This window comes from Ovis aries, chromosome 6 (assembly GCF_016772045.2).
Source record: "Ovis aries strain OAR_USU_Benz2616 breed Rambouillet chromosome 6, ARS-UI_Ramb_v3.0, whole genome shotgun sequence".
Lineage (NCBI taxonomy): Eukaryota > Metazoa > Chordata > Mammalia > Artiodactyla > Bovidae > Ovis > Ovis aries.
The window spans coordinates 15,327,564-15,351,391 of NC_056059.1; the positions used below are offsets into that span (position 1 = coordinate 15,327,564).

At 38.2% G+C, this 23,828-nt stretch overlaps 1 protein-coding gene across 1 annotated transcript in view; it reads right to left on the reverse strand.

Moving 5' to 3' along the window:
* ENPEP (glutamyl aminopeptidase) overlaps positions 1 to 23,151 on the reverse strand; it is an 80,642-nt gene extending 57,491 nt beyond the window's left edge. The window contains exons 1-3 of the mRNA XM_004009617.5: positions 22,326 to 23,151; positions 9,561 to 9,702; positions 6,513 to 6,644 (exon numbers count right to left, since the gene is read on the reverse strand). Coding sequence (XP_004009666.2) covers positions 6,513 to 6,644; positions 9,561 to 9,702; positions 22,326 to 22,960 — 909 coding nt within the window. The 5' untranslated portion in view covers positions 22,961 to 23,151. The remainder of the gene's footprint in view (positions 1 to 6,512; positions 6,645 to 9,560; positions 9,703 to 22,325) is intronic.
* Positions 23,152 to 23,828: the final 677 nt, after the last annotated feature.

A 23,828-nucleotide genomic window follows, 5' to 3' on the forward strand; every position in this document is an offset into this window, starting at 1 on the left:
GGCAAGAATACTGGAGTGGGCTGCCATTTCCTTCTCCAGGAGATATTCCTGACCCAGGGATCAAACCCAGGTCTCCTGCATTGCAGGCAGGCGCTTTAACCTCTGAGCCGCCAGGGAAGCCCCTTAGGTATAACTCAAAACACTGAATCTATTGAGCTAGCATCAGATGTAAAATCTGTGCTTCCTGAAGCCCATATGCACTTGGTTATTCTTTTGGGAGGTGTGCTTCATCTGTTTTATCAATGTTGTTGTTGTTGCCTTTCTCTTATCACATGGGAACCCTACCCAAGAAGGCTTTTAGAGTTGTTAATATTATCCCTTTAATCAAGGGTCTCCAGAAATTTGAGAGATGGAATTTAAGTCAGCAAGAATTTATTCTAATTGGTTGCCATTACTTCTTTTATGTGTAATCATTATGGTTAATTATTAGTCTTACTGAGTACTTAAAATTTTCCAGGTAATGTGACACTTACCATGCACATCAATCCTATTAATCTAGACTATTCATAATGATAATAAAATATAATATTTTGCATCACTAGTGATATCTTAACTCCAATGCTTTCATTAGCCCAGTTTCCACGATTACAGAATCCAATGAGTTTTGAAAATCCGAAGTTTTTTTTTTTAATATGTTCTCAGCAAATTAATTTGGTGGTATCATCTGACCTGAACTAAGAGGAATTTTTTTTAAATATAACTTATTTTTCTCACTACAAAAGTATTGCTGTAGAAACACTTATATTTGATCATAAGGAGCTACCCCCAAGATCCCACTGCAGTTACTCAATAATACTCAATATCTGTACGTATTGCCTTTCACAAATCTGAAAACTTCTGAATTCCAACATGCAACTAATCCCAAAAATTTTAGATAAGGATTGTAAACTTGTATCTCAAATTTTAGAGTTTGAAGAGTTTTAAAAGTAAACTTCTAATTGTATATATGAGGAAAATGTATACACAAGAGAAATGAAGACGAAACTGACACTAAACTTCAGCACCAAGTTTGTTTTTTACTATATTGTACTGCTTCTTTTCTCTAGTCCTAAGAATGAAGCCTGACTTTCCCGAGTTACAAAATAGAGTTAACAACAGTACGTAACTAATAGTTAATGTGAGCATTAAATAAGCTAATGCATAAGCAATACTTGACACATAATAGTTTTCATGTGTTCCATCAAGAACGTTAGTATCATCAGAGATAATATATTGAATGATTATCCCCTGTAATTTTCTTTGTCCGTACTTCCTTATATGTGGGATATCCACACTGTGGTACCCACATTACCATTAGGAATACTAGGAGAATGAAGAGGGAAAAAATAAAACATTAAGTTTTCGAAGTTCAGAATAGGCTTTTCACACCCATACAAATAAATTTGAAAGCCAAAACCTTTTGATTTGCAAGAGCCTGGTTGGAAAAGGCTTTAGCAATAAAAACAGAAGGCAAGAAAAAAAGTAAACCACAGAGTTTATGCTTTAACAATAGGTTGGAAAGAGAGTAGAGGCAAGTCCAGAGGGCTATGTGTCAATGAGTAACCCCAGGAGAAGGGTGGTAAGGTTGAAGGGGCAAGACTCTGGAAGGGTGTCTTAGAGTCTGAGACAAAGGCACTGAACTTGGAAAGACCATGGGAACAAAAAGGAATCAACCTGAACAGATGCTTCTAGCCACTACCACCTCGTCAGAAGTCCAGCCAGTGCCTGCAGGGTCCCCACCACTACCCGTGAGCCCTGCAGGCCCGCTGGGCCTGGGACCATGTTTTTGTTGTCCTTGTCTGCTGAGTGTCTTCTATGGACAGAGGTGACCAAATATCCAAGTTTGCCCAGAAATGTCCCAGGATTCTAAGTCTGTTGTTTATCTGTTTATACCTCTTATCCCAGCATAATTAATAACACCTCTATTGTTTATATTCTATAAATAATAAAATATTTGGTCACTCTACCCATTGACAACAACCTGCCTTTCCACTGCCGATCATCCGTCAGACTTAGCACCTGTTCATCTCTTGAGATTTTTCCATCTTATCTGAATTGTTCCAGATAGACACACTCCTTTTATGTGGCCCATGACTCTTGCAGAGCCCCCTGTTTTTGTGTTTTCTGTTTTAGAAGGTGAGATCTTTGGCACCAAAGGGATGGTGTGATCAAAGACCTTAAAACACAGTTGGGTGACAGTGGACAGTGGTGACCACCTATGTTTCACATGTCCATTGAGGTATAGATGTTTTAGCATATTTCACTCCCTTTAGGACCTAGCATACTATTTGTGCACATAGTAGGTGCTCAATAAAGACTGACAAAATGTTGGGGGAACCTCAGTTTTATTATCAATGTTGATGTAGCCAGGATGAGAAAGAGAAAAGAATTTGATATTGTTTTTAATTCTGTAAATGCATGTTTAAGTTACATAGTATTACTGGATGCCATCAATATGTTTAATTTTATAACTTTGCATGTGTGCTAATTTGCTTCAGTCATGTCCAGCTCTTTGTGACCCTATGGACTGTAGCCTGCCAGGTTCCTCTATCCATGGGATTTTCCAGGCAAGAATACTGGAGTGAGTTGGTTGCCATGCCCTTCTCCAGGGGATCTTCCCAACCCAGAGATCTAACCCATGTCTCTTAGTCACCTGCATTGGCAGGTGGGTTCTTTACCACTAGCGCCATCTGGGAAGCATGTCCTTCTAAATATTCTTCCAGCAGTAGATAGAAATCTGGGGAGGAGGAATACTTAGTAGAAAGGAATTGTGATGTTTGGTTCGTTTCAAGTTTTGTTTGTGATCCTGCTTTATCACAGGAATGTGATAAATTCTTCCTAAATTTTAGATTGTCCCTTATCCATCGATAAATTATTATAAATATGGAAAACCTTGGCTTAAAGTCTGGGTGACTCAGGACTGTATTTTTGCTGTGGCCTTGCAGCTTCAACGTGTGTTCAGAACGTTGAGTCCCAGAGCTCAGCAGCCATGAGGTACTGTTTGAGAAGCAGCCCAGCATCATCACTTAGGTTACACAGAACACTTACTGGCAGCTCACCTCTCATTCAAGTCAAAATTTGAGTAGTTTGATGCGTGGTGATTATCATGACTGCAGTAGAGTTTTTCCCCAAACAAATAACATTTAAAAATCTAACTTCACAGAATTTTATATACTTCTTTGTTCATATTATTTTTGTAAATTTAAGAATCATTGGCAATCTTCTGTGGCTTCCTGAATTATATGCATTCTTTCAAGGAAGATTGATAGCCCTTAATTTAGAACAGTCCTTCCAGGAAAGAAATTAAAAAAAAAAACTCATTGAAATAAAAATGTTGTAAAAATCAAACTCATTCTGAAAATGTGCCACAAATAGCAAATGCTTTTGAGAATATGGAGAAAAGGGAAACGTCGTTCACTGTTGGTGGCAAGTTGGAGCAGCCACTGTGGAAAACGGTGTGGAGCTTCCTCAGAAAACTAAAGATACAGTTACCATATGCCCAGCAATTACAGTGCTGGCATACATTCAAAGAAAACAAAAGGATTAATTCAAAAATATATACACACCACAGTTTTCATAGTAGCTTATTTACAATAGCCAAGATACGGAAGCAAACTAAGCGACCAGCAACAGATGAATGGAGCCTGTGTGGTATATATACAATGAAATACTACTCAGCCGAAAAGGAAAGAAATTTTGACACTCGCAACAACATGGATGGACTGGAGTGTATTATGCTTAGTGAAATAAGTCAGACAGAGGGAGACAAATACTATCTGATGTCACTTTTATGTGGAATCTGAAAAATGAAACAAACGTGAATATAAGAGAAAAGAAACAGACTCACAGATATAGGAAACAAACTAGAGGTTACCAGTGGGGAGAGAGAAGAAGGGAGGGGCAAAATATAGGTAGGGGATTAAATGGTACAAACAACTATATATTGTAAATAAATATTGTACAGCCCCAGGAATATAGCCAATATTTTATAATAACCACAAATAGAGTATAACCTTTAAAATTATGAATTGCTGTGTTGTACATCTGAACTTTATATAGTATTATAAACCAACTATACCTCAATAAAAGTGTCATGCAACTGACAGTCACAAAAGGAAATGTGCAGAGTTAAGTCTTTTTGAACTACATTCCAAACTTGGTTACCTTTTTTCCCAACAATTTTTTAGGATTGGATTCCTAATCTTCATGAGCAACAAGGACATTTTAAACATGGTGAATGGTTCAGGTACTAATATCTGCCATTACAGGTAAACAGTTAAGAAGAACATGGGCTTCAATTTGGTTTCATTGATGTAAAGTAGTTCTTGCCAGAATGGTGACTTCAGTCAGGGTATTATATAGTCTTGGATTGTACAGTGTAACCTGACTGTAAAAGCAAGTGATACATGTTACCAGAATAATACTGTCAGAAGTGGAGTGGATAAGAACGGTTTTCTGATTTATGAAATTTATACTAAAAATGTAGTATTACACAAAAACCAACTTCATCTGTTAGAGGGACCAGTAATATGGAGACTTTGATTCTAGAGCATACAGCATATTAATGCTTTAATATACCCCCACTTCTCCTGACAGGCGTCCCTGGTGGCTCAGCGGTAAAGAATCCACCTGCCAATGTGGGGGACGCGGGTTCAATCCCTGGGTCGGCAAAATCCCCTGGAGCAGGAAGTGGTAACCCACTCCAGTATTCTTGCCTGGAGAATCCCAGGGACGGAGGAGCCTGGTGGGCTACAGTCCCTGAGGTCGGGAAGAGTCAGACATGACTTAGCAACTAAACAGGAACAACACTGCTCCTACCAAACAGAAATGACAGTCGCAACATAAAAGTGGAAAGCCCACAAGACATATCAGGGCTTCAAACAACATAAGCATCTCTGTGCAGTGGATAAAAATACAGAGCAGTTGGCAGGGACTAAACCTATCGGCCTACTGGGCCCTGGGTTTGGAAGGAATTCGCAACAAGCTCCTGGGGGTTAGAGCCATGTCATGCTTTGAAAGTTATGTTCTTAAACTCTGACTACTATTTCTGGTTGTTTTCTCATAGTTTTCTGTTTTTACTTTACAGTGGTCATATCTTCTTGAATCTCTGAGGGTAATAATTAAAGGTTGGGTATGTGAGAATGTTTAATCTTTATGGCTTTTTTGGTTTCTAACTATTACTATTTACTCACACTGTGCTTGGCTGTTTATTTGTCTTGGATTTTCTCTTTTATGTTGCTTGTTTTCCTCATATGCCGGTTTGTCTTAGGTTGTCTGTGTAGCCATAAGAATGTAGTACTGTGAGAATAGTGTGGGTTCCCACTGATGTTACTTTTGAGTAGATAAAAGTGGTGTAGTTTTCCCGTAGTTCTCTCTGGAGTGGGAAATTGTACTGGAGCATCTGTGCTTGGGTGTTAAGTGCTAGATTTCAATTTAAAGTGAATGGGTAGGGAGCCAGTCAAATGCCAAAGAGGCAGAATTTACCTTGAATTAACATTCAAACTAGATGCCCTTAAGTTTTCCTTCAGTTTTGAAGAAAAGAGCCCCACAGGTTTTTGCAGGAAGGAAAACTCTGGCTAGCTGTCTTCTATAGATAGGATGGAGAGAGAAGTACCTCTTCTCTCCAGTGACTGGTGAAGAGGTAAAGATATGTTTCAGGATATCACATTTCAGAAGGTTTGCAGCAGGGTACATTGTTTGCAAAGAATCTGGAATTTGAGTCTCCACACTTGCCGGTTGTGTGATTTTGAGCAAATTACTTAAACTCATCATTTCCGTTTTCTCACTTGTAAAATGGAAGTGATGATTTCTTCCTTATAAAATTATATTACAAAGAATATAATGTTTCATATATATAATATATAGCACAGAGGCAGACTAACCATTAGATAGCAAGTTTAGGGCATGAGCAGAATGGGGGCCTCCAAAAAGAGAAAAATAATTAGGTAATCATTAGGTTAAAGTATTTAGTATTTCATTTTTCAAGAGAAAATTATTAAGTTCATCATTTGAATTTTTTTTAAAAAAAAGCTTATTTGTATTTTCTTACATTTTTAAGAAGATGCTTTTTGAGACCTTGCTGCTGTCTTATGTTGAATTACATATTGGGATGGCACCACAAACGTCTCAGTGCTTAGCTACTTGAAGGATATTCACCTACCTCTGATTTCCTCCTCTCCCTCTGGCCTCTATCTTGGACACCACCCAAACACAGAAACCCAATCATTTTACTAAATTGAGCATGCTCAAATATTTAATATTTTTGTGCTGATATCCTTAGAAACTAGGTTTGGATTTATAGTGAATTTTCTCCTGAAATAATTCAAGGCCATCCATTCCTATGGCTGTTTTGTTTATTTTTCACCTGGGTCCTCTCAGCTTACGTTTTTCTATATTGTTCAGTGTTTCATCAGACTCACAGACCTTGGTGTCTAATGGGCTTTTCTAGTGTGGGGTTTAAAAACACTGTTCAAAAAAAGTAGACAATCACAAATGCATAGGTGGTAAATTTTAAAAAATAGAATGGTACTCACAGGTATCCCCCTGTTTGATATTCTCGTTACAGAGTCAAACTGATGTACCGCAAAGCACACCAGGTAAGTACTCATGGGAACAGACTTCTGGAAAGTTGTCCGATTCCATTTATCATCCACCGACTCTTCTTTCTATTGAAAGCAAAAGATAATCTTTTATTTATAAAGTGATCAATCATGGACAAGACAAACAAATAGTTACTCTAAACCTGGCTTTCCAGTCAGAAAAAAAAGCTTGTCAAAGCTTAATGGTAGAAAGAAATTTTACCCCTAAATGGTGATGTTGAAAAGACTGGAGGAAAATTCATTTTATTTTTAGTACTGTGAGAGTGTGATTGAACTGTATACTGTATGTGGTTTCTTAGGGAGAAATTAAACTTTGTGATATAAACTAGACAGGAGTTTATCTTTCTGCATTAAACAGAAAATCCTGACCATAATATTTGAGCATACACTATGACCCCTTAATGGAGAATAGGCTTGTGCTCACTCCAGTGTTCTTGCCTGGAGAATCCCAGGGACGGGGGAGCCTGGTGGGCTGCCGTCTATGGGGTCACACAGAGTCGGACACGACTGAAGCGACTTAGCAGCAGCAGCAGTGCCTTGAACACAGGAAGAACTAAGCAGGTATTTGCTAATTTGACTACATGCAAGAGGGCAATAGCCATGCAGGCATAGCAGGAGGTCAGGCTGTCTTTTCCATCTCTGGTTGTCTCCATCAGAGACCTAAGGTATGGTCACTAAAGCCACTGCCTTGGTTACCATGGGGAGAGAAGAGATTATATTACTTGCTGCAACTCCCAACTCCATCTGTCTGGTTTTCTGTCCATGCCACTTTGCCTTCCTCACTGCCAATCACCAGTCCTAATACTTCATCCATGAATACTTGCCTAATTCCTGCTGTCTATTGTATAAACATTTCCACATGCCCTGCAGCCACACAGTGAGTCACTCTACAGTGAGAAGCTTTAAAAAACGATTAAGAGAGGGAGGCTGGATTAGAGCTCGATGCATCATCGACAAGGCAAGCATGTGCTAGTAGAGAAGAGTTGAAGCCCCAGCAGTTCAGTCCAGTTCAGTCGCTCAGTCGTGTCTGACTCTTTGCAACCCCATGAATCGCAGCACGCCAGGCCTCCCTGTTCATCACCATCTCCCGGAGTTCACTCAGACTCATGTCCGTCGAGTCGGTGATGCCATCCAGCCATCTCATCCTCTGTCGTCCCCTTCTCCTCCTGCCTCCAATCCCTCCCAGCATCAGAATCTTTTCCAATGAGTCAACTCTTCACATGAGGTGGCCAAAGTACTAGAGTTTCAGCTTTAGCATCATTCCTTCCAAAGAAATCCCAGGACTGATCTCCTTCAGAATGGACTGGTTGGATCTCCTTGCAGTCCAAGGGATTCTCAAGAGTCTTCTCCAACACCACAGTTCAAAAGCATCAATTCTTCGGCGCTCAGCCTTCTTCACAGTCCAACTCTCACATCCATACATGACCACTGGAAAAACCATAGCCTTGACTAGATGGACCTTTGTTGGTAAAATAATGTCTCTGCTTTTGCATATGCTATCTAGGTTGGTCATAACTTTTCTTCCAAGGAGTAAGCGTCTTTTAATTTCATGGCTGCAGTCACCATCCACAGTGATTTTTGAGCCCCCCAAAATAAAGTCTGAACTGTTTCCACTGTTTCCACTGTTTCCCCATCTATTTCACATGAAGTGATGGGACCAGATGCCATGATCTTCGTTTTCTGAATGTTGAGTTTTAAGCCAACTTTTTCACTCTCCTCTTTCACTTTCATCAAGAGGCTTTTTAGTTCCTCTTCACTTTCTGCCATAAGGGTGGTGTTATTTGCATATCTGAGGTTTTTGATATTTCTCCTGGCAATCTTGATTCCAGCTTGTGCTTCTTCCAGCCCAGCGTTTCTCATGATGTACTCTGCATATAAGTTAAATAAGCAGGGTGACAGTATACAGCCTTGACGGACTCCTTCTCCTATTTGGAACCAGTCTGTTGTTCCATGTTACTCTGTGATAGAAAGTTTGCATCCTTCCTCCTCCCACCCTAACTTTACCTGTTCCATGCCAAGTATTCTGACTGCATTGTACTCTGACCCAGTCAGAGTGTGTCCTTTAAGTTCATCTTTTCCTCTTTCTTCTCCAGTCAAAACCCAATTGCCTAGGAGTCTGACACTAGAAGAAAAGTTGATGAGCTTACATTGACCTTTTTAAGCTTCCATTTACTTTTTAACCTTCTTAAGCTTTTGTTCGCTTTTTTGAGGAATATTTGTAATTAAAGAGGATGATTTCAGTGATCATATTTCAGATAGTGGATCAGAAAGATGGGAAATGTAATGTAGGCACAGTGCTTTTCTGGTATTGGGTAGGTGACAATTATATCTAAGGATGAGCTTCACCCTTTTACATGTCAAAGCTATAAGGCATAATAAACCTCAACCTTGAGGTAATGATGATACTTTAGTTAACTGCATTACCCATTATAGGGTTGAGGAGCAGGAAAAGAGGGAAGAGTCATGTTAATAATTATACAAACAGAATTTATTGTAGCCTGTTTTTTGTTTTTGTTTGTTTTTTAACACTTAATGAGTACTTCTTGTTCACTAGAATACCTATGGGCATGGTGATCCCTGGAGTTGGTAGCTATATGTCAACATTTAAGTGATGATTTTTTTGTAGAAACCAAGACGACTAGGCTGCTGAGTATTTTAAAATCTGTAATTCCATTCGTTTGCCTTTAATTTGTCATGATTAGGGGATGCTTTCATTTAAGCAGAGCCTAGCTGACATATGTCTACTGTATCCATTCTTGCTTAGAAAACCCAACATGGTATTTTGACTAGATAGTAAAATCTTGAATTAAAGACTTCTAATACTCAAAGACAAGAGATTGCCCAAATGTATCTTCAAGCCTCTAAATAAGCTATTAGAGTACATTGATTTTAGAATTCAGGAGGTTCTCTCATAACAAATCAGGAAATTGATATTATAAACAAACTATCTGCATAAATTTTAAAAGAATTTAAAATACTCACCTCCACTGGCATATTTGAAAGTGCCTTATATTCTTTGGAGTGGACAATGGATATCGTATACGTTGCCTTTTTGTTGGGCTCATCAAAACAAGGGAAGGATTTCCTGGCATCTGTTGGTTCATGATCAGTGGCTGCTATGCTCCTTAGAAACAAATACACAAGCAAAATACATGTTGCCTCTTCTGACAGCCTCTATTCCCATATAAAACAATCAACTATGTAATCAACTCTTGCTTTTCTTAAAGCAAATGTCCATCCAGAAATCTATCAAATAGTTGTCAAAGTCTTTACTGGAATTTTTAGGTTAACAAATGAAAATTCAGAAACTGCTTTGGGTATTTTATATGAGTAGTTAAGTATTTTGGTCCCATAACTAAAAATCTGTGATGAGCAAAAATCAATCCAATTTATGTGCTATTATTCTTTCCATCCTACAGCTATCAAGTGACAAGTAGATAAACACAAAGCCAAACTCCAAGGCTTGCTTGTAGCTGTCCTTGTAAGTGTGAACAGCTGTGTTCTGTCATGGAATAGAGGAGTATATTCTAGAGTCTACAGATCCTGTCCCTAATAGCACATTCTTTCTTACTTATGTTACACCAGGGACAAAACCCTTAGTTTCATTTCCATGAAAAGCAGTCCCTGAACAGTCTCCCAATGAAGCAACCTTTGGCCAGATTTAAAACCCTTTTTGGAAAGAGACAGGATTCTTTTATGGCTCTAACTAGGCATGTGCGTTATTAAACTAAAATGTTACTTTATAATGTTTCCATCATTTCAAAGTGGGACTATTTTTGAGTAATTGCTCAAAAAAAATCAATGAATATATACTTTTTATATGTAGTTATAGTACAGTAAGATTGTACATTTGCTCATTTGAAGATTAAGCAGAGTAAAAAGTATAAAATAGAAAGGTTGACATATTCATTAATAATTTGTACAAGAAAAATATTTTGTGCTTCAGAATTCTCTGGGACTAATGAAGGTATTTCATACAGGATAACAAATTATTGCATCCTTCATTCATCCAGTAAATATTTGTTGAACTCACTCTTTCATATTCAGACACACACATACATTTACCAGGTATCATTCTACATACTGAGGAAATAACAAAGAATAGATAGATAAGGAGAGTGGCAAGAGCTGTGTAGGAAATGAAACAAGGAAAGTGACAGAGAGTGACCCCGGAAAAGTGGTGGGCAATATAAGTTACAATAGTCAGGGACAGTCTCTTGCAGGAGGTGATAAGAAAACCCCAGATAGGTGGAGATTAAGGAAAATATGTTTCTTTAATAGAGGGAACAACAAGTACATAGTTGCTAAAGTGGAAAAGAATTTACTGTGGTTGAGGACCTGAAAGATGTCCAGAGTAGCTGAAGTACAGTGAACTGGAAGGACTAAATGATCAGCAGAGGCCATGGTAAACGTCTGCACTTTATTTGGATTCAAGGATGCAATATATACATAATATATGTAAAAACTAATATGTCATAGGTCAACATTCATCTACAAGAAATTAAAATATTTTTGAAGTTCCTTTAAAAACTCTCTGGATATAAAAATTACTTGTTAAAAACTTAGCCAAAAAAAACTAATCTGTGAAAAATAAAACTGGAAAAGGGCTGTCTTTTGGGATACTATTGACTGAAGGGGACAACTTTCTGGGATGATTGAAAAAAATGTATCCTTTATTATGGGTATGATTAACAAAGATGTGTACATTCCTCAGAATTCATTGAATTAGTTCCCATTAGATTTGTGCATTTAATATGTATAAAATCTATCTCAAAATAACTGTAGATCAATATTGAGTTCCAGTAAGTAGGTTTGGATTGTTGCAGTGATGTGAATTAGCAATGAAAAAACAAACTTTTATGTATACGGAGCTTGAGCAAATGAAAAAAAAAAAAAAAGAAATGAAGATAACAGAAGGCAGGTTTCTCACTGCTGGGGAAGAGAGTTATAAATTTGTTTAAAAAAGAAAGGAGACTAGACCTTGATACTGAACTGTAACTGAAGGATCAGTGTAAATTCAATGATTTTTTTGGTAAATATGTAAATGGATATAAAAATATACAAGACATGTATTCCCTATCTTTGTCTGCTGAACAGGACTAGAAGAAATAACACACTTGTAGCAGTGAGCACAACTAGTTCCCGTTCAGTGCAGTCCAGTTCAGTCGCTCAGTCGTGTCCGACTCTTTACGACCCCATGAATCGCAGCACGCCAGGCCTCCCTGTTCATCACCATCTCCCAGAGTTCACTCAGACTCACGCCCATCGAGTCAGTGATGCCACCCAGCCATCTCATCCTCTGTCATCCCATTCTCCTCCTGCCCCCAATCCCTCCCAGCATCAGAGTCTTTTCCAATGAGTCAACTCTTCGCATGAGGTGGCCAAAGTACTGGAGTTTCAGCTTTAGCATCATTTCCTCCAAAGAAATCTCAGGGTTGATCTCCTTCAGAATGGACTGGTTGGATCTCCTTGCAGTCCAAGGGACTCTCAAGAGTCTTCTCCAACACCACAGTTCAAAAGCATCAATTCTTCGGTGCTCAGCCTTCTTCACAGTCCAACTCTCACATCCATACACGACCATGGGAAAAACCATAGCCTTGACTAGACGGACCTTAGTCGGCAAAGTAATGTCTCTGCTTTTTAATATGCTGTCTAGGTTGGTCATAACTTACCACTCTCCAATAAAAGGAACCAGAAAGCATCACAAAAATTATATCAATGCTGTGGTTTATGTTAGAAAATGTTCTGTACTTTAAAAATATATACTGAATGTGAAGAGGTAAAGAGAGACAGTGTTTCAACATAGTAAGGAGAGACAGAGATGTGGGGCTGTAGGGCAGAGAGAAAACAGGACAAAATGTCAACCATTGGTTGTGTTCCTACATTCCTGGTTTTATTATTATAAATTTCCTGTTAAGTTTAAAATTATTTCAAAACAGAGAGTTATCCAAAAAGTCCCAGTATTACTGATTAGTTTTTGTGCTGATAACAGTTTAACTAGTCAATTGGAGTTTCTAACACCTGAGACTGTTAAGTAAGTAACTGTTAGACGCTCAGTCATGCCCGATTCTTTGCGACCCCATAGACTGCAGCCTACCAGGCTCCTCTGTCCATGAGATTTTCCAGGCAAGGATACTGGAGTGGGTTGCCATTGCCTTCTCCAGGGGATCTTCCCAACCCAGGGATCGAACCCAGGTCTTCCGCAGGCAGATTCTTTACTGACTGAGCTACAAGGGAAGCATGAATCTCAAATACATCCGAACATAAAGAAACCTATACACTTTCCCAGAATACTGAGGGTTTATAATAAGATTCATTAGCTCCAACTCCATATTTAGTCAGCTGCTTTTTTCTTCTGAATTCTTCTGGATTCTGATTTCTTTCTCAGACAAAAGAAAAGGAAAAGTTACTCTCTGCAAGAATGTTTCAGTTTAGTCACATCTCAGAAATTAGCCAGCCCGCTAATTTGGGAATATGAGAGAGAGAGAGAGACCGTGTGTGTGTGCACACGTGAGCGTGTGCGTGTGCATGCACCTTCATGTGTGTGGGAGGTGACGTGATGAAGGAGTGGAATAATACTATTCTAAGCAACAGCCATTGGGTATGTTTTCAAATACTTGGTTTCAGTGTCTATGCTACAGTATGTACTCCTAAGCATCTAAGAGAAAGAAGAATTTTCCATCCTTTGCTCACAATCTCTCTTTAAAAGAGATTCTGCTTGATTGTAGGGGAAAGATGCCTTATTATATTACAGTACGTCAGAGCCTACCTTTGGAAAAGGAATGGGACGGTATTGGTGAGATCTCTGTGTGGTAGTTTGGTCCATGTTGGTGGTCCTGTCAGCAAATGTTAGTTACAGCAAGTCCCACTCAGTCATAGTGATCTGGACTTGTACTGGTACACATATAGTGACATTCATCAACCAGAAGGGCTACGAAATGTGGATTTTATTTGTTTGTCTGTTTTTTAAGTTCAGAGCCTATGTGATTTTATGGGGAAAACCCTCTTCTAAAAGTAAAAATTCCTAGATTCAGTGGACAGTCATTCAGATAGGATCATTAGAAAACCATTAAGAAATCTGTGATCTTAAATGATACCTTGGACTAGTTGTGCTTAATATGTATCCATAGGATATTACATCCAAAAACAGGAACACATTCTTCTCAAGAGTACATGCAATGTTTTTCAGGATGTATGTTAGGCCACAAAACAAGTCTAAACAAATTTAAGAGGACAGAAATTATATCGAGCATTTCTTCTGACTACAGCATTATGAAACTATAGGTATCATTCACAGGAATGAGAACAAGAAAAAACACAAACAGGTGGAGACTAAAAAACATGCTACTAAAAAAACCCCCAATGTTTCCATCAGGAAATCAGAGAGGAAATCAGAAAATACTTTGAGACAAATGAAAACAAAAACTATCTAAAGTCTATGGGATGTAGCAAAAACTGTTCTAAGAGAGTTTATAGAAACACATGCCTACCTCAAGAAACAAGAAAAGTCTCAAATAAACAACCTGAAAGAAAAAGAACAAACAGAGCCCACTGTCAGTGAAAGAAAGAAATAATAAAGATCAGGAAGGAAATAAATAGAAACCTAAGAAAATAGAAAAAAATAAAAAAAAACCAAGAGCTGTTCCTTGGAAAGATAAACAAAATTTATAAATGTTTAGCCAGATTCACCAAGAAAAAAAGAGAGAGGACACAAATTTTAACAAAGTAAGAAATGAAAGAAGAGAAACTATAACCAATTTAACAGAGATTAAAAAACATGAGAGAATATTATGTATAACTATAAAGCATAAAGCAATAAATTGGACAACCTAGAAGAAATGGATAAATTTCTAGAGACATACAATCTTCCAGACTGAATCAGGAACAAATAGACAATCTGAAATAGACCAATTAAAAAAGGACTCCTAGCAAGCAAAAATCCAGGACTAGAAAGCTTCACAGGGGAATTCTACCAATACAGAATATATAGAGAGAAGAGTTAATATCTATCCTTTTCAAAATATTCTACAAAAATTGAGGAGGGAACACTTCCAAATTCACTCCACAAAGCCACCATTAATTTGATACTGAAAATAGGCAAAAACAGTACAAAAAAAATTATAAGCCAATATCTCAGATGAATATAGATATAAAAATCCTCAACAAAATATTAGCAAACTGAATTCAACAATAAATAAAAAAGATGAGACACCATCAAGTAGGATTTATTCTAGGGATGGAAGGATGGTTCAAGATCCATAAATCAATCAATGTGATACACTACATTTACAACAGGAATACAAAAAATACAAATAATAAATGTTGGTAAGGATGTGGAGAAAAGGGAACCCTGGTAGGACATTGGAGGAAATGTAAATTGGTACAGTCACTATGGAAAGCAGCATGGAGGTCCCTCGAAACAATAAAAATAGAACTACCATATGATCCAGTAATTTCAGTCCTGGGTATCTATCTGGAAAAAAAGTGAAAACACCAATTTGAAAAGATAGATGCACTTCAACGTTCATAGCCAAGATATGGAAACAGCCTAAGAGTCACCAGCAAATGAATGGATAAAGATGATGTAGTGTGTGTGTCAGAGAAGGCGATGGCACCCCACTCCAGCACTCTTGCCTGGAAAATCCCATGGACAGAGGAGCCTGGTAGGCTGCGGTCCATGGGGTGGCGAAGAGTCGGACACGACTGAGCAACTTCCCTTTCACTTTTCACTTTCATGCATTGGAGAAGGAAATGGCAACCCACTCCAGTGTTCTTGCCTGGAGAATCCCAGGGTCGGGGGAGCCTGGTGGGCTGCCGTCTATGGGGTCACACAGAGTCGGACACGACTGAAGTGACTTAGCAGAGTGTGTGTGTATACAGTGACTGTTGTTCAATAGTTAAAAAGAATGAGAGCCTGCTATTTGCAACAACAAATAAAATAAAACAGAAACAGACTCACAGATATAGAGAACAAACCAGTGGTTACCAGTGGGAAGAGGGAAGCAGGGAGCGGCAAGATAAGGGCAGGGGATTAAGAGGTGTAGCCCACTATGAATGAAACAGGCTCTCAGGATATATTGTACAGCACAGGGAATGTAGCCAATATTTTATAGTAACTTTACATGGAGTATAATCCATAAAAATATCGAATCTCTATACTATAAACCTGAAACTAATATTATAAATCAAGTATTCTTCAGTTTTTTAAAAAGGCCCTATTTCTATATGCTAAATTCCATCAGAGTTACTAAAGTTTTCTAAATATATGCAAATTTGAAAACAATGTACATGAGATAGCCTTACAAAACCATTTCGGACAATGGCTTCTCTGGAGGGGTTTTATTCAGTGGTAAAAGCTTCTTTCTACCACTGAATTAGATATATTGTTTTGCAAATTTAATGGAAAAAGCCTGGCTAATCACAGTATGTTCAGGAGTAACTCTTGGGTATGTCCTGAATAATTATAATGCTAGGCAAATGTGCTGAGGTAAACCATTTTTCTACAGGGGCCTCTCCACATCATGTTAGTAAGTCACTTACTAGACCCAGCACATTAAAAACATAATTCTGTGTAGCTTGTTAGTTTTACAAAAGGGAAGGCATTCCTCTGACTTCTCTGAGTGGGTGAGATTAAGGAAACCTCAGAGAAAGCTGAAGGGAGAGGAAGTGATGATGCAAGCACCAAGCCGTTCACTTGGAATCAACTTAAAATAAAACAGCTGCCTGACTGCCTCATAAATCATCTGGCACACTGTTTCCAATGAAGGCTCTCAGGCTACGTTCAGTAGTTTAATAACTTGAGCCAGCAAATGAACAGCAAGGTCTGGGTGAAAACTCAAACAAAGGACTTCTGACGCAGGTGAGGCAGCCACAACTAAGTGTCATTGCAGACTTAGTGCAGGGTTCCAGAATTAAGTACGGGAGCTGATCGGTGCAAAACAACCCATTTAGATTCTTATCCAGACTCCAACCTATGTTTATGGTGGTATGAACCAGTTAATTATTTTAATTTATTTTCCAACAGCTCTTTTTCCAAATGGAGGATACTCTAGTAAAATTTCTTTTTGTTTCCGTGCTTCCAACATAAAGGAAATTACTATGCATCCTGCAACAAGTAAACAAGGCCTCCCCCCGCCAAATCTGTTCTTTATTGATAATGGGCATACCAGTAACTTAACACATTAATTTAAGAATAGAATGAATAAACTGACATACAGTTAAAATTTCAAGATCAGAACTACAGTGAGGATACATGTCCGTGTGTGAGGATATCACACACATACACACGCACCCTTATGACCATCCCACTGATTTCTTTTCTGCTGTGTTTCCACTTAACTCTTACATCTTTATCCCAAGTCCTAACCTTGTGCTTCAGATTTATTTATCCAGATATCTTCTAGACATCTCTTCCTAGATATCTAACATTCAGCACATCTGACACCAAACCCATGACCTTCCCTTCTAAACCTGGTTCTATTTCTGATGTCAGTGAAAGGTGGGCTGTCAGATCAGACTTCTGGAGCATCCTTGATCTGTAACTTTAGCTCATCTCTTCCCCGTAGCCAGTTAGTCTGCCAGTCCTGACTGTGTTGCCTCCAGACTGTTCCCTTCATTGTGTTCTCTTCTGTCTGTCCTGAAGTCACTGTCCTACCTGATCCTTATCATCTCTTTCCTGGATACCTGCAGTTTCTCTCATGTACTCATGTATAGATTTAGTTCTTTTCTCCCCATGTAAGTAGTCATGGGTTAACCTTTTCTGCATAATGCCTTTCATTAATTAATTATCCTTACTTTTTTTCCCAATGGGTTTTCCAGACTTATCTCTAGCTAGCATCTCCAAATAAACCTCTCCTACAAAGGTATTTCTTCTCCTTAATCTGCTTTTTTGACGTAGTGCCTTTCCTTTTCGCCTGCTTTTTACATTACTTGTCTCTGCCTATTGAAATCCCACCATTACATCAAAATTCATCTTCAATCCCAGCAACACTGTTGTTGTTCAGTCATGTCCGACTCTTTGCAACCCCATGGCCTGCAGCGCGCCAGGCTCCCCTGTCCTTCACTGTCTCCCACGGTTTGCTCAGACTCATGTCCATTGAGCCAGTGATGCTATCTGTCTCATCCTCTGCCAAAACCCCGGAAAACCCAAACTGAAAACTGTCTGTCCTTCTTTTAAGTTCTTGTAATTCCTATCAATTCCAATGATTCTCAGTCCTTAAAGTTTGAAGATGGCATTCCTAAGTCAACAAAATAGGTTTTATCAGCTCCTCTTGGCTTTGACATGAGATGGGGAGAAAAAGAACCAAAAGAAGTTCTCCATGCTTAGTGGGAAAGTGAAGGTGTCATTGGTGGAAACTGGGTTCCTCTACAGGAAAGAAGCTGTGGCGACGCAGTGGATCCCAGCATTTGCCAGAGCATGCTAGTCATGTGACAGCCTACGTGAAAATGCTTCTTTATATTCATTCAGTAATAGTTGAGTTCTCTCTGTGAGCTAGGTCGTGAACAAGAGAGACACAGAGACCCTACTCTCAGGGGCCACGGAAGATTCCACAGTCATGTGCTTGGGAAACGGCATATTATGGCAGCTTCTAGAGGTGGTCATGAACTTTATAATATAAAAGTCTCTGAAAAGTCCCACCATTAAAAAAAAAAAAATCATTTTGTATTCAGTATTATTTCCCAAACAACCTTGGCCACAGAATAACTCCGCTGCTTTTTTCTGGCAATATCTATTAATACCTTCATGCAACTAGAACTCTGTGGAACAGATAATTAGGAAATGCTGTGTAAGAGCAATCCAGATGTAGAGAAGGAAATGCTGAACCTTAGAGAGAAGGGAATATTGTTATATACTTTGGAGATGTGAGTAGAGGGGAACTCTGAGAAGAGAGTAACTGGGAATCCTACGTAACTGTTGAGAGTGTTAAGAGGGTTTAGTGATGTGGGCAGGAAATCATTCCAAAGATTTCAGTTCTTTGAAGTGGTTTTCCTCAGACCCAAAGGAACAGACCAGACGGTAGAAAAAGTGGCTGTCAAGTTTCTCAAACTTTCTCTGCCCAAGCCTCACTACAACTCTGTCCCCAGTGAGATGCTATGGTTATTATAGCTTGGGAACTCTGAACTGGTTCTACCTTCTTCTCCAAGTCTCCATTTGCCTCTGAACTTTGACGGAAAGAAGCTCAGATAGTTGTCTCCTTTCTATGAAGTCCAAGTCTCAGTTGTATTTGCAGAAATCAAGTAATTTTGGTTTCTGTTGAGTGCACTTATGTTTTAGTTTGCACTGTGGTTCCGACAGTAATATCCCATACCACACATACTCAATCCCAGAGTTAATTTAACAATAAGGCAGAAAAGCTGGAAACTCTAATCTTGACAGTATACATAAAAATGTATTACTCTGATGGCATCTGAAATTGTATGAGCATCAAATATGACAAAGTTCACTATATAATATGAAAGAATGCTGCTATTCCCCCTGAACTCACTCTTGTGGCTCTTCTCTGCATTTTGTAGATGAAACCCACTGGAGACCTGCATTGTCAAAATGTTATTCACAAGCTTGAAAGAAAACAATTTCTCATATGCTTGAAATATTTCATAATAGAAAAACAAAAAGTATTCCATTGAGCCTAAATGAGGTTACCGAGTATGTGCCAGAATCGTTCCAAAACCATGAATGCAGTACAGAACTGGCTGCGTCCTGTGTAATGTGAGAACCTCAGCTGCTACCAATGAAAACAGACAAACTCGGGGACACCAGTCCTCCAGGGAGCCTAGCTGACCGCTGGCCTTCCCCTCACCTTGCTGTCACTTAGTATTTCTGAGTATTTTCTCAACTAAAACAGCTAAGTTTCAAAATGTCAGCTCTCAAGTATATATTTTATCATAAAATTAGCTCATATGGTAAAATAATCCAAAGATTCAGAATGAATAATATATGTTAGCATGCAGTAATTTTTATGCTTCTGAAATACATAACAGAAACTTATGAATGGAACTGTGTTCCTTATTTTTTGGCCTTCTTATAGTGTATAGAATTTTTATAAAGTATTTTGATGGCTTTACTCAGATGCAATTTTTGTTGTTTTCACAACCCAAGAAGCAGTTTTAAACTCTTAGCAATAATCATTTAAAAGTTTTGACTTGTTTTCACTTTACACTAACAGATTTTTAGAATCTCTGGAAGGTAGATATTCTTTAGAGGTAGATATATCTTTAGATATTCCTTTTCCTCTACCCAATTGCAAACACTTAAATCATTTTATTGTTAGACTCAGAGAAATAGGTACTTTATTGTTTGTGAAGACGTAATTTGGAACATATTTTTGAAAGTCAGTTTGGAGATACATATACATAAGTACATGCACATGTGTTATATATGTGTAGGTGTGTGTATATACACACACGTGCTCATACATACATAGTTTGAGCCAATTTCCTAAGAATTTTCCTATAGAAATATGAGAAAATATTATTCCTAGTTTTTTAAAAGGCTGTTTATTACATTTTATAGGTGTTTGTAGGTAAAAAAGTGGGAGCGATTTAAGCACCCAAATCTAATGGGAAAGTTGAATTACATTATATTCATATCATGGACTATCATGTATCCATTAAGTCATTTACAGAACACCAAATAACATGTTAAAGTGTTGATATATTGTAAAAACATGTTACATAACACTATATAAAACATAATAATGCTATGTTTGTGTCCAGAAAAAAATGACTAGAAAACTATCTGCCTAAATACTAACAATTTCTATACTTGAGTGATGGGGTTATTTATGGACTTTTTTTCTTATAAGTTTTTTGCTTCTCAAATTTTCTGTAGTGAATGTCTTATTAACATATTTTATGAAATAACTAACCAAAATAAATGTTACAAGTTTCTTGATATATTTGTACTTTGACCCAGCAATTTTATTTTTCAGACTACATCCTAACACAAGGAAATACACTGTAAGTACACTTACAGATGTACTTACAGCTATGTTTTTTCTGACTTGTTTATAGTAATAAAATACTGGAATCTGCTCAAATGTCTAGCATTAAAACATAATTGGTTTTAAAAAATAACAGTGCATTCATGCAGTGGAATATTGCTCAGTCTTTGAAATCAGATTCTTGAAAATATTTAAGAAAGGGAAATGCTTACAATATATTCAGTTAAAAGGCATATGGATGGAGAGATATGTAGAGATAATTTAATTACAATTTTGATTACCTAAAAAAATTAGAATATACATTAGCATGTTAACAGGACTTACCACTGGATGGTGAAATTATTTATACGTTTTTTTTATTTTCCTTTTTATAATTTCTATGCTTTCAACATTTGTAATTTTTATAAACAGGAAAATATGTAAACAATAAAGAAACTTTATTCTATAGTATATAGAAGTGTATCTATATAAACATGATCCCTCCAAATATTTTTTCAAACTATCATTTCTAGTCTACTCAGTTTAATACTATACCACACAATAAGAATGTTTAAATATTTTCTTTTAATCCCTTGGTCTTTCTGATAAACAACAGGAAGCATTTTGACCAAAAGATTTGCTTTGCTCTATAAAATGCTTCAAACAACATAGGGATATTTAGAGGGCTGGCCTTAAACTTTCTCTAAACAGTGACATAAGGTTTCTTTTCTTTTTTTTTTTTTTAGAATGTAAATACTTTTTATTGTATATACCAAGTTTGATTGAGTGTCAAAGGTTTGCTTATGCGTTTTTAGTTGCCAACGTTGGTTTTAGTTGCCAAATTTTAACGTTTCTCCATTATTCACTTGTTCGGAATCTAAGTAGGTAAAAGTCAAAACAGTTTCAAGTTCGGTGGTACCTCAGGTGTAACCTTCCTCTCATATGCAAAAACCATACCCACAGGGTGAAGTTTTTTTAATTCATTGACAGAACTTATGTCTTTGACATAGCTCTAAGTAATAGCCTCTGACTAAATGAAAGACAAGTAACTGTCTCAGGGAATGCAAATATATATACAGGTGTACTTGGAGGGCTCCGTGTGTGGGGATATTTTTATGTCCTTAATTGCCTAATATATCTTTTTTGTCACAAAAGACTGAGCATAATTACTGCATACTGCATGATAGATAATAAGCCCAAAGATTTGTCCATGTGCTACTACTGATGTATGGACTCAATGAGTATTTATTGAGTAAAACATAGTTCTGGCCATTTGAGATAAAAAAAAGACAGAGCCGTACCTTTCTTAAGTGAAAACACAAACACAGTTACATGAATTTTATATGCTCTTTCAATGTTCAGTCTCCAATAAAACAAAAAATTATAATTGATATTTACTGATTTTCACTTAAATTTAGTATGATATCATTTTAAAAGTTCAGCTTAAAGTCATTGCCATATAGCCCACAAATATCACCAGTGAAAGTTACCAAAAACATAATATTTTTTAAAGTTTCAGGTAGTTTATATAAACATTAAGGAAAACATGCAGTATACTATGATTTTTCCTGATGAAAAGGACTTACACTGATTTTTTGGACTCCGTGCACCCCATTCAATAGTTTCCAATTTTGTGATAAGCTTTGAAAAGACAACAGGGCAAGAGTTTTTGCTTCCCAGAGGAACAGGCAGAAATGAAGTCAAGTTTAAACAAAGATCAGACCATGCAAATAAGTGAAAGGTGAAAAGAGAAAAGGAAAGGAAGAGAAACGGAAAGCAAAGATAAAAGCTCTGGAAAAACGTAGCAAAAAAACTTTTATTTTACTTGGTTTGTCCTTTCTCCACGTATGTCGTTCTGTAAAATCCCACGAGCGAGCCGTTCAGCCAGCCAGCGAACTCCAGGATCAGGTGGTAGAGACCTTGGCCAGCGCTGGGCACAAGCTCTTCTTCTGCTTCCACCACCACATACTCCTGCTTCTTATATTCGAAGCACTGCCTGACTTGAACCTGCTCCCCAGACGGCCTCCTCAGCACCGGGAGCTTGGTGATCCTCGTCTCCCGGAGATGTAGCCACAGGTACCGGGTGAGTGAGGTCACGTTGATGGAGATATCCACGCTGCCGGTGTACGTGTCCTCCTCCATCAGCGGCTTCACCTCCAGGTCGTAGTGCACTGGCTTGATAAAGTCCGGCAGCCTGAAATCTTTCCAGCCTCCGCTTTCATCCTCACTGGCAGGGCAGACCCCCTGGTCCTGTGGAGGGCTGGTAACGGGAGGCAGGTGGGAAGGAGCCTGGGTCGTGCCCTGTCCGCTCTCTGTAGAGTCACATGATCTGGTCAGACCCACAGAAAGTCCTACTATTAATCCGACAGCCACCACCACTGCACAGATAATGGCCACGTGTTTCGTCTTAATGCAGTATCTCTTAGAGCCTTCCCAAGATGATCCCTCCTCCAAGAACATTTTTCTTTCCAAAGTCAAATGTTATACATGAAAGGATGTTAAATGTAACTAACTAACGTCAGCAGTCCTTTTCCAGTTGGAAGTAATTGCCTGGCTTGGCAGCGGGCTTTTGCCTTTCGCAAACGTCTCTCTGGCTTCTTGAGTCTCTCCCTCTCCCTTCACGTTCCCACTAGCCACTCCAGGATGAATGTGGAAACAAGGGGGTGGAGTAAGGACTCCAGAAGAGGGGCTGAGCTGGAGGAAGAAGACTGACGAGAATATTGTCACGGCTCCTCTTATAAACAACGCATCCCTCACTCCACCCCTCCTGCGCCGGAATGAGTTAAATATAAAACAGGGCTTAGCTTATCAGCCAAGAGGAGGAGGATCTTTTGCCAAAGCTCTGTCAGCAGCTTTCAGGGAGAGAGTATTTGGGAAAGAGGTGTGCTTATGATAGAAAAATTCAACCTTTGCCACTGAGTCTTTTGTGTGCACAATCTCTCACTCCTAATCAAAGGGCTTCTTGAATTTCAGCTGTTTTTCAGGTAACTTGCTAAAGAAGCTGTGTTTTCTTTTCATTTTTTCCCCCCTCATGTAAGCATTCAGATTCTGTCTTTTGCCAAAGCCAGTTCCTGGAATTCAGTGCTCAGTATGATACATAAATTCAGGGACCATGTAAGTACTCAGTAAATATTTGTTGAATTGGCTGATTAACAAAACATGGCCAGGTCACCATAAATCAGTTGATGCTGGATAAAAGAGAAAAGGAAACATAAGACATTAATCAAAGCAATGCATAAAAAGAACTGAAATGCATAAAAAGAAAAAAAGAGAAAGGGAATGGGTTGAAAGGACAGAAGGATAAGGAAGATAAACTTGTTAGCTTAGA